This window comes from Vigna angularis, chromosome 6 (assembly GCF_016808095.1).
Source record: "Vigna angularis cultivar LongXiaoDou No.4 chromosome 6, ASM1680809v1, whole genome shotgun sequence".
Taxonomy (NCBI): Eukaryota; Viridiplantae; Streptophyta; class Magnoliopsida; order Fabales; family Fabaceae; genus Vigna; species Vigna angularis.
In genome coordinates, this window is record NC_068975.1 from 10,136,130 (window position 1) to 10,147,963 (window position 11,834).

General features: G+C 36.7%; 1 protein-coding gene and 1 pseudogene across 1 annotated transcript; both read right to left on the reverse strand.

Moving 5' to 3' along the window:
• Positions 1 to 7,603: 7,603 nt before the first annotated feature.
• LOC128197490 (photosystem I P700 chlorophyll a apoprotein A2-like) lies at positions 7,604 to 8,635 on the reverse strand. The gene has a single exon (XM_052879545.1). It carries the CDS (start codon positions 8,633 to 8,635, stop codon positions 7,604 to 7,606), a length of 1,032 nt encoding a protein of 343 aa, XP_052735505.1.
• An 11-nt stretch (positions 8,636 to 8,646) lies between these two features.
• LOC128197491 (photosystem I P700 chlorophyll a apoprotein A1-like) lies at positions 8,647 to 10,567 on the reverse strand (annotated as a pseudogene).
• Positions 10,568 to 11,834: the final 1,267 nt, after the last annotated feature.

The window sequence follows — 11,834 nt, forward strand, 5'->3', positions numbered from 1 at the left end:
GAACATACGTTTGAACCTAGGTATTATAGGCAAATACCACATCACCTTAGCAGGTGCACCATCATTACCTTCATTAGTAGTGATTTTGTCAGATTTCTTTTTAAAACGGGATAAACCACATGTTGGACAATACTTTAGCGAAGCAAAGTCCTTTGTGTACAAAACACAATCATTAGGACAAGCATGTATCTTTTGATATTGAAGACCCATTGGACATAAAAATTTTTTTGCCTCGTAATTACGAATAGGTAGAGTATTATTTTCTAGAAGCATCTCCTTCAACAACTCCAACAACTCGGTGAAACTTTTATCGGTCCATCCATTCCTTGCTTTTAAACTAAACAACTTTAAAGTTGCAGACAGACGTGTAAAGTTCGAGCATCCTGGGAACAACGGTTGCTCTGAATCATTAATAAGAGAATCATACAAATTAGCTCTTCCAAAATTATCTTCACCGACATCACGTATCATGTCCTCTAAATGGTCACTCATCCATTCTTCCACATAATCCGTTCCTCGTGACGTGGTAGGCTGGTCCAGTACTTCTCCATGCCAAGTCCAAACGGTATAAGTCCTCATTATGCCGTACATGAATAGATGGTCACACACATTGCCTAAGTCTTGTCGTATTTGATTAAGACAACGAACACAAGGACAAAAATATGTCCCGCTCACAGACTTAGCATTTTGTTCAACGTATTGCAAGAACTTCGAAACACCCTTATCATATTCTTCACTGATGCGACGTTCATTCATCCAGCTTCAATCCATACTATGTTCGTAAAATCATCAGTATAAGTTTTTTAACTCTCACAAGGTTAGGCTCTACCCATTCAAAAAAATTAATTTTCATAATTTGCTAAGACACGTGCAAAGAAGTCTACATCATAAAATTGATAAGATTTCGGCAACATTTCGCATTGGTCTCCGAAATACATGAAATGAGAGTAGTCAACGATGACCACAATCAAATATGCATCCGGAGAACAACACACATACTAAACTCCAATTGACATGTTATTGCAAATTATGAAAAATTAATTTTCTCAAACTGTCTAATCGGACAATTCAAAATTTAACACAAACGATTAAAAGATTAATCGTTTGTGTTAAATTTCAAACGGGAACTAAGTGTCACTCAATGATTTGATACTTATATTCTAACATATCACAATTATAATAACACAACTAATACATGCATATTCAAAAGCCAATAACACATGCATACCTTAGAGTAAAAAACATGCATACACAAAACCCAATAACATGCATACAAAAAACCTTTATGAACGAACAAGCTAACCTTAAAATTAGATTCCAAATGAAAGGGAAGGCAATCGAGGAGGGCACGACCTAAAACATAGGCCAAAAACAGTCAAAAAAGCCGCCCAAGGACACGCAAGAAACTACACCAAAACGCACCGAAAACGATTTTTAATTGGTTCAAATCAAAGATATTTCATCACAGAGCAATGTAATCGGATTGAAAGTAAATTTAAACGGTCCAAAAGAGAGAAAACGCACCTGGAAATGCAATGCCACAGAGAGAGTTCGCGGGGAAGACAATGAACAGTGAGCGTAACTGCTCGCGGGTTCCCGTTTTAGTATAAATACTATTAGACGTCCGGTACTGTGGGGCCCCGACGTTTATAATACTATAGACGTCCGGGCCATCACTAATATGACGTCTTTCGGATTTAAAAATTGATATTCGCGGGGGGTTTTAGACGTCCGTGGGAGGGGCTCGGACGTCTATAATATTATAGACGTCCGTCTCCCCTACAACGGACGTCTAAGAGGCTGAACAAATGAACGCTTCAACTTCCCTGTCAGCCCCTTAAACGTCCATTGTGGGGGGGGGGGGGTGGGACGGACGTCTATAATATTATAGACGTTTGGGCCCCTCCCACGAACGTCTAAGAGGCTGGAACAATCACCTCTTCAACTTCCCTGTCAGCCCCTTAAACGTCCGTTATAGAGGGGCGCGGACGTCTATAATATTATAGACGTCCGGGCCCCCACAACAGACGTTTAGGGGGCTGACAAGGTGGTTGAAGTATTAATTGTCTTCAGCCCCTTAAATGTCCATTGTGGGGGGGACGGCCGTCTATAATATTGGGGCTGAAGACGTCTATTATAGACGTTCGTCCCCCTCCACAACGGACGTTTAAGGGGCTGAAGACAATTAATACTTCAACCACCCTGTCAGCCCCCTAAACGTCCGATATGGGGGGTCGGACGTCTATAATATTATAGACGTCCGCGCCCCTCCACAACGGACGTTTAAGGGGCTGACAGGGAAGTTGAAGAGGTGATTGTTCCAGCCTCTTAGATGTCCGTGGGAGGGGCCCGGACGTCTATAATATTATAGACGTCCGTCCCCCCCCCAACAACGGACGTCTACAGTTTCACTTATTTACAGATATGCCACCGGTCAATTATTTACGTTGGTGCTTTTGTGGACGGACGTCTATGGGGGGACGTTAAAAGCCAATTCTGCACTAGTGTTCTCTCTAAGAGTTCTAACTCTTGAGTCATTTCTTTGATGATCAGGAGACAACGAGGTCTACATTTCTACCCGATCAGTTTCTTCAATAGAGCGAGTAAGTTTTGACTCCTTTTTCTCCTTCCGTTCCCAAATCTGTGTTAGGGGAATCTAGTACGGTTGCATGTGTAATCATGCCTCTCCTACTCGTTCTTGGTTCATCTAGAGTTCTAAGGACTCTGTCCATTTTCAATTTGGTGTTTCGTAGGTTCATCTAGATATTCCTTGCAGTTCAAGTAATCGACAGAACGTTCTTAGAGTTGGGCAATTTCTTTGAGAGGTAAGGGAAGCTAGTGTTTGCCTTTAAATTGGATTATAATGTATCAAATTCTGACTGTCGGTATGTACGCTATTGTATCTGTTGGCTATGTCTAAAATGATATTGTTGGTGTTAATTGTGTTTGATGGAGAAGAATAAATGGTAGGATGCTTGATTCCTTGTGTGAATTCTGTGTGAATTTAGAGTAACCTTGTGAATGTGGTTGATATAATTGTGTTGGTGTTAGTTTTGGTTAAAAAGTTAAGAGTATAAGTGTGAGTAGAATTATAGATCAATTTTGGTCTAAAATGGAGGTTGCAAGGGGTAAATCGGTGAGATTGGGGTTCGTTTTTTAAGACTTGTTAAAGTGGTGAATGTGTTAAAATCTGGTTTAAAAAATTAGTAGTAAGTTGGTGTTATTTTGGTTAGTTTTAAGATTCATTTTGGGGGTTTGGACTAGTGATATTTTGGATCAATGGTTTTGTGCTCAAATAGAAAGTTTGGGGGGTGTTAGTAAGTTGTTTTTGACTTGTTAGAGTTCTTAAGTTACTTAAAAATGAGCTAGAACTTGTAGAATTCAATTTTGGTCTCTAAAGTGAGGTTTTGATTAAGTTTGGATTGAAATCTTGTGATTAATCAATTTAAAATGAGTTTAGGTTGGTTTAGACATGTTTAGTTAAGTCAATTTTAGTTTATAATACAATCTAAAGGTGTTAGAAGTTGGAAAAGATGCATAGGATAGGTCATGAGGGGTTGAGGGATGCAAATTTTGCAGATTTGATGCTACAGAATTATGTAGTCTCGCTGAGCGAATGTGTGTCTGTTGAGCGAGCAGATCACTTCTAGCTAAGCGAGACTTGTTGCTGAGCGAGTAGAGCCCACTGTTTTTGTTTTCGCTGAGCGAGTCTTGGTGGCTGAGCGAACATAATTGGTGGCTGAGCAAAAATATCAGATTTTCAACTAAGTTTTTATATATTTCCCTAAAGTGTGTTCAATGTATGTGAATGTTTGAATGATTGGTTTATGATACTTATTGTGAAGTATGAATTGATTTGTAAAATGAATTAGAAACAAGATTATATATATATATATATATATATATATATATATATATATATATGTGTGTGTGTGTGTGTGTGTGTGTGTGTGATTATGAGAGGGATATAATGATGATGAATATGTGGTTGATTATGTGAATGGTATTGATGGATGTAATTCCATGACTCGTGCATAGGTTACATGGTGGTGCCCTGTAGTGTTGTTTGTATGAGTGTCCGGAGTTAATCTAGAGGTTTATGTTGAGGCTCTCAATAACCCAAATCTCAAGTAGAGATGGATCATTATATGGTGGAGAATAGTAGGAGGTCCTACTCTATGGTCACCGATCAGGGATATAGATGTTAATGGAGTAACCTTGTGGATGGCATAGGTTGGTGTTTGGATCTTGATTTGAATGGGTATTGTTGGAGGCCACCACAAGTGAATAAACCACCGTAGCTCGACATTGTCAAGTCTAAGTCTATGACATATTTAGGATGAATGTTTGTTGTGTGTGGAACGTGATGTATGATGAAATATTATTGTTTTATGATAAAATATTTTATCACTAGCTTACTCTTGCTTTTTCTATATTCTGTCTTTATATATTGTTTCTCTTTCGCGATGATCACCTAATGGTATGAGCTTAGGAAGTCGCCTTTTTAGCTGTTCCAGAGAGAGGTGGGGGCGAACCAGATGAGTTGGTAGATGGATCTACAAAGGTAGATCTATTGTTTGTTTTTTGAAGGTTTGTTTTCATCTAAGTGATTCTATTATCATATATGTAACGTAATATTTTAGTAATTTTATATAGGATGTTACAAAATATGAATATATATATATATATATATATATATATATATATACCAAATTTGATGACATTGAGTCTGTTTAATAAGTTATTGGTTAAACCCCTTTAGTTGTCCCTATTTATGTAGGTTTTTCCCAGTTCGATCCCCGTCTTTTTAAAATCCCCAATTGAGTCCTAAATAGTGTTAATTTGAATCAATTGGCCCCTACCGTTAAATTAGGTTAACGGGGGTTAAGTTTTTGCTGAGGTTGGAAGTTGACGTGTCAATTTTTTTAAACGTGGCATTTTGAGACATTTATACATAGCATTTCATAAAAATCCAGCCTCCATCTCCCTCGTCGCCTCTACTGTCTACCTCACTGGCTTCTTCGGGTTCGCCTCCTATGCCTCCCTCGACGAGCTCTCTGATGAGGAGACTATTCTCCGCGAAGACTCTTGCACCCTTGGCCTGCCCCGCCATGCTCCTCGACTCCCCTGTCTCCAAGATAAAGCACAATCAAATCCCTCTCCCACGCTTCATATCCGTCAACAAAGCGGTGGTTTCGGGGTCGGTCCCGTCATACGCCTTGGAGTCACGCCTTGGGGATTGCGGTCGGGCAACTGCGATCTGCTGTGCGACGGTGCAGAGGCTGCCGGGTCGGTCGTTGGAGGGTTTACCCGTGCAGGGGTTTAACTACGATTCGATTTTGAGGCAGTGTTGCGAGATGTCGATAAGGTTCGTGCAGATTCCTGTTGGAGTGGCCCTCTGCTCAGCATGCTACGCATTTGAAGTTCTTCTTGGAGGATCCTCTCAAGTACGATTCCTTGCTGTCGTTTTCAACAAGAATTCTCTTTTTCTATCTCTTTCTCTTGTGCTTTTTTCTTTCTTTTCCAAGTTTCTTTCCCCACTTTTTGTTGTTCCGATTTAGGGATTTAGGGTTTGTTGTTCTTGAAGAAGGCTGAAGGAAGATGGGGTTAGCGATGGAGGTCTCTCGCGACGATTTTGTCGGCTGTTGAGTGGTCTCTGCGGCTGCTGTGAAGATGAACAACAATGGTGTCGGCGTGATAGTGTGGCACAAATTAGGGTTAGGTGGTGGCTTTGGGTGGTCTGACGAGATGAGCATGGTGGTTGGCCGTGGCAGTGAGATGGTTGGCGGCAAGACTATGGTGGCGGCACCACTGACGGCATAGCTTTGCCCCATGTAATTAGGATTTAGGGTAATTTAAAATCCACCAATAAACCTTAATTACATTTTACATTAAAAATCCCTAATTTTAAATTATTAAATATTCTTAAATTCTACGTACAGAACTATGTGAATGCCACGTTTAAAAAAGCTAGCCACGTAAACATCTCAGGTAAGCAAAACTTAACTCTGTTAACCTAATTTAATGGTAGGGGTCCAATTAATTCAAATTAACACTATTTAGGACTCAATTGGGGATTTTAAAAAGACGGAGATCGAACCGGAAAAAACCTAAATAAATAGGGACAACTAAAGGGGTTTAACAACTTACCCAACTTACTAGATTATAAATTAATTTAATAATTTATAAAAATTAATTTAATCAAATTAAGTGTATTTCGTATACGATATTATTTTAATTGCTTTTGAATTACTTTCAGCAGCTGCTTTAGTTTGTTTTTAAATTACAAGCTGTTTTTTTCATTTTTATCTAAGCTATTATATTGCGTCTTTAATTTTTAATTTTAATGACAATACTTTGTCAATAAATAAAGCATGATGTAAATTTAATATTATACCAGAAAGTAATTCTTTTTGCTTTAAAAACACTAATATTATTTTTATATAATATAAGTTTGGTTAATTGAATTATATTTTTGGTGCAAAAGAAATAAATGCATAATAGAAAACAAAACAACAATGATCGTTCTTTCCTTTCAAAACACTAGAATCGATTACTTGAAGAACATTAACGTAAACTGTCAAATCTTTTATCAATGCAGTATAATGATGTAACTATTGTTTAATTATAATAATAATAATAATGGCTCATTAACTATAAATAAATTTATATATAAATATACAGTGTAACAACTCTATTTTTCTAAACATTTTCATAGTAATTATACATTATATTATAAACATAAGTAATCATAATTAAACCTAATTTCTTTACCGTTGTTAAACCAGAGAACAATGCATTCTCAAAGTGTAGTCAACGTAATTTATAAGTACTCCAAAAATGTGAACTAAAAGTTCAATACAATTGTTCAAAAGGCTAAAAAGCAACATCTAACATATTTCTATTGCTTTAGGGACCATATATTAGTTTAGTGACCCATTTCAGTTTCAGAGTTATTATTGATCAACTCCTATATTTACTCTTGTATTTAAAATACGATCATCACAAAAAGAACTATATGATACAAAAAATTGCAAGAATAACTAATTATCACAAAAAATCAAATTCAATTTGAAAATTCTATAATTTTCACAAAAAGTTGTCAAAATAAATTCTTGAAATGTTTAAAAATAAAATAAGTTAACTAGGTTCAAGTATCAAACTAAAGCGTAATATCTAGATTCAGTTTTCTCGAAAACTAGTGTATTAAATGGACTTGTAAGACTCTGCACATATCATACTACTACTTTTCTCTATCTTTCTTTACAACTTTTTATCACGTTTAACTCATATTTCATTGAGTACTAACAAGGTTAACTTAATTAGCTCCCTAAGTATGATCCTCTATCATATCATATTGTCTAGCAAGTGAAGTCTCCTTCGACTCTCACCACCCGTTTATCTTCCTCTATGTGAGTTAGACACTAATAGAGTCAAGGTTGTCTCACATAGCATACACCTAGCTCCCCTTGCCTCACAACAAACAATACAAAACACACAACAAGGACAACTCCCCTTAGACAACATCACAACAAAAAAAGTATACAGACAACCAATAAAGATAGCTCCCCTTACACACATCACAACAAATAAAGATACAAAATCAAAAGAATAGTTCCCCTTTCAACTCAAGATACTCAAAATGAATTGAATTATTGATTGTGTCATAAAGACCCTTATGTCCACGCCCCAATCTACCCCCCGGAGGAGTATGTGCTTCTAAAAGATCTTTAATACTGTGACCAATCCCGAAATTAGTTCTATACATATGGCCAGCAACTAGAAAAATAAACTCAATAGCCAAATGATGGTGTGCAATATCAGTCAACCATAAACTTTGAGTTTGTGGATGAAATCCCCCGAGAAGTGTTAGAATAGTAGTTCCTGCTCCTTGAGGGGTACCAAATATATGATTATTGGAATCTGGGTTTTGAGCATAAAGATTCCACTGACCTGTAAAAAATGGACCTAATCCCTCGGGGTGCGACAATATACTTAATAAATTATTCCATCGAACGTATTCCCCCCTGGACCCCGGAATAGCGACATGAACTAAATGCCCTGTCAAAGCCAAGGAACTTACTCCGAATAGTCCTGACAAATGATGATTGAGGCGGGATTCGACATTTTTAAACCACGAAACACTCGGTTTCCATTTTGGTTGTAGGTGTAACCAACCTGCTATTAAAGATATAATAGAAAGTATTAATAGAAAAATAGCTCCAGTATAAAGATCCCCATTAGTACGTAAACCGATTGTATACCACCACTGATAAACACCAGAATAGGCTATATTAACAGGGCCTAGAGCACCTCCTCGAGTAAAAGCTTCTACAGCTGGTTGACCAAAATGAGGATCCCAAATTGCATGAGCAATAGGTCTTACATGTAAAGGATCCTGTACCCATGTCTCAAAATTACCTTGCCAAGCTACATGAAAGAGATTCCCGGAAGTCCACAGAAAAATGATTGCTAATTGCCCGAAATGAGAAGCAAAAATATTCTGATAAAGACGTTCCTCAGTAATATCATCATGACTTTCGAAGTCATGTGCGGTAGCAATACCAAACCAAATACGACGAGTAGTGGGGTCTTGAGCTAAGCCTTGACTAAAGCTTGGAAATCTTAATGCCATAATGATTTTCAAATCCTCCTAGCTATTATCCTACTGCAATAATTCTTGCTAAGAAGAATGCCCATGTTGTGGCAATTCCACCTAGAAGGTAATGTGTTACTCCTACAGCACGTCCTTGTACAATGCTCAAGGCTCTAGGCTGAGTAGCAGGAGCAACTTTTAATTTATTATGAGCCAAAACAATGGATTCAATAAGTTCTTGCCAATAACCACGCCCGCTGAATAGAAACATTAAACTAAAAGCCCATACAAAATGTGCACCCAAGAAAAAAAGACCATATGCAGATAATGAAGAACCATAAGACTGAATTACCTGGGATGCCTGCGCCCATAAGAAATCACGAAGCCACCCATTAATGGTAATGGAACTCTGCGCAAAATTTCCTCCTGTGATATGAGTTACTATCCCTTGATCACTTATACTACCCCAAACATCTGACTGCATTTTCCAACTAAAATGGAATATAACTACGGAAATTGAATTGTACATCCAAAATAGTCCTAAGAAGACATGATCCCAAGCGGATACTTGGCATGTCCCCCCTCTTCCAAGTCCATCACAAGGGAAACGAAAACCTAGATTTGCTTTATCCGGTATCAATCGTGAACTACGAGCAAATAGAACACCCTTTAAGAGTATCAATACTGTTACATGAATTGTAAATGCATGAATATGATGGACCAAAAAATCCGCAGTTCCTAAAGGAATAGGTAACAAAGCAACTTTACCGCCCACTGCTACTAAATTTTCACCTCCCCAAGTCAAACTGGTACTTGTTGCTGCACCCGGGGCTGTTGTGTCAGGTGCTAAAGCGTGGGTATTTTGTATCCATTGAGCAAAGATCGGCTGTAATTGTATAGCGGTATCTGAAAACATATCTTGAGGGCGCCCTAATGCGCTCATGGTATCATTATGAATATACAAACCAAAACTGTGAAAACCTAAAAATATACATACCCAGTTAAGATGTGATATGATTGAATCACGATGTCTAAGGACACGATCTAATAGATCGTTGTATCGAATAGTCGGATCATAATCTCTTACCATAAAAATCGCTGCATGCGCAGCAGCACCGACTATGAGAAATCCACCAATCCACATGTGATGTGTAAACAATGACAGTTGTGTACCATAGTCAGTAGCTAGGTATGGATAAGGAGGCATAGAATACATATGGTGAGCTATAACAATGGTCAAAGAGCCTAACATAGCTAGATTAATAGATAATTGAGCATGCCATGACGTTGTTAGAATCTCATATAGACCTTTATGACCCTGGCCTGTAAATGGACCTTTATGTGCCTCTAAAATGTCTTTTATATTGTGACCAATACCCCAGTTGGTCCTATACATGTGACCCGCTATCAAGAAAAGAATTGCAATATCTAAATGATGGTGTATAATATCGGTCAGCCATAGACCTCCAGTTACTGGATCTAATCCTCCACGAAAAGTAAGAAATTCTCCGTATTTTGACCAATTCAAGGTAAAAAATGGGGTTGCTCCCTCGGAAAAACTCGGATAAAGTTGAGCCAAAAGATCCCGATTTAGGATAAATTCATGAGGAAGTGGTATCTCTTTGGGATCTACTGCAGCATTTAGAAATTGGTTAATCGGTAAAGATACATGTATTTGATGTCCTGCCCAAGAAAGAGACCCCAACCCTAGGAGCCCTGTCAAATGGTGATTCAACATAGATTCTACTTCTTGGAACCAAGCCAATTTTGGAGCAGCTTTGTGATAATGAAACCAACCAGCAAAAAGCATTAAGGCTGCAAAGACCAATGCACCAATTGCAGTACAATAGAGTTGTAATTCATTAGTTATTCCAGATGCTCTCCAAATCTGAAAAAAACCAGAGGTTATTTGTATTCCTCGGAACCCCCCCCCCCTACATCACCATTCAATATTTCTTGACCCACCGGTTTTCAAGACCGAGGCTATCAACCACTCAGCCATCTCTCCAAAAGCTAATATATATATTTTTTTATCTTTATTCCACTGAGTAGACCATGAGTATATGAATTTATATTCTTTCTATTATCTATCCATAGGAAAGATATTCAATGTGAATTTATTGGTTTAGTTTTCTATCGGTATGTATATAGGTGCAAAATCCAGCATGCCTTTTTGTGAAGTAAAAAAACTATCCTTGATCCAAGCCTCAAAAGGGTTGATAATAAGCAAAATCAATGAATTCATGATAAAACCCTTCTGCGTTTTTCCATTTACAATTTTTTTCAATTAATATTAAAAAAGGCATCAAGGGGTTGAGGGATCAAATGGTAAAGTTCTTTTGTTGGTAAATTGGAGGATTAGAAACATGACTATTGCTTTCCAATTAGCTGTTTTTGCATTAATTGCTATTTCATTTATTTTATTGATTAGTGTACCTGTTGTATTTGCTTCTCCTGAAGGTTGGTCAAATAACAAAAATGTTCTATTTTCCGGTACATCATTATGGATTGGATTAGTGTTTCTAGTGGGTATTCTTAATTCTCTCATTTGTTGAAGTTCTTTTTATTCTAGATTAAAAATAAAATGACCCCTCCCTCAGAATTCTTTCGGATTGTCAGGCATAAAGGGAATAGATCAGTTCCTAAAAAAAAAGAAAAGAAAACTATAACACATTACATTATAAGGGGGAGTAACCTTCTTCTATTGAAAAAATCTTATATCTTATACTTCTATGGTGGTACATTGTGAAACTAAAAGAAATAAAATAGAAACAATGAAATATAAAAATTTGAATTTAATTTGAATATTCTATTCATATCATATTAATATGATATGAATAGATTAATATGATATGAATAGAATATTCAAATTAAATACTATCAATCTATTTATACGTCGTCTAGTCTTGAATAATATAGAATATCTATCTGTATCTCTATCTAGATAAATATAATTTTTTATTATTTATTAATAGGAACTTACTTTTTTCTTAAATATTAATAGGAACTTACCTTTTTCTTAAAAAATTAAATAAAAATAGTTGATAGAATGAGAATTTCAACTCAATTATAATTATATAGATATATAGAAAAAAACAATCTATAATAATAGAAATGTAATAATAGAAATGGGAATTCTTGATCATACACACCTAAGCCCATGAAACCCATAAAACCATGAAAAGTATTTTTTTTATGAAAATATCATCTTTTTCAAAATCTCAACATAATTCAAATA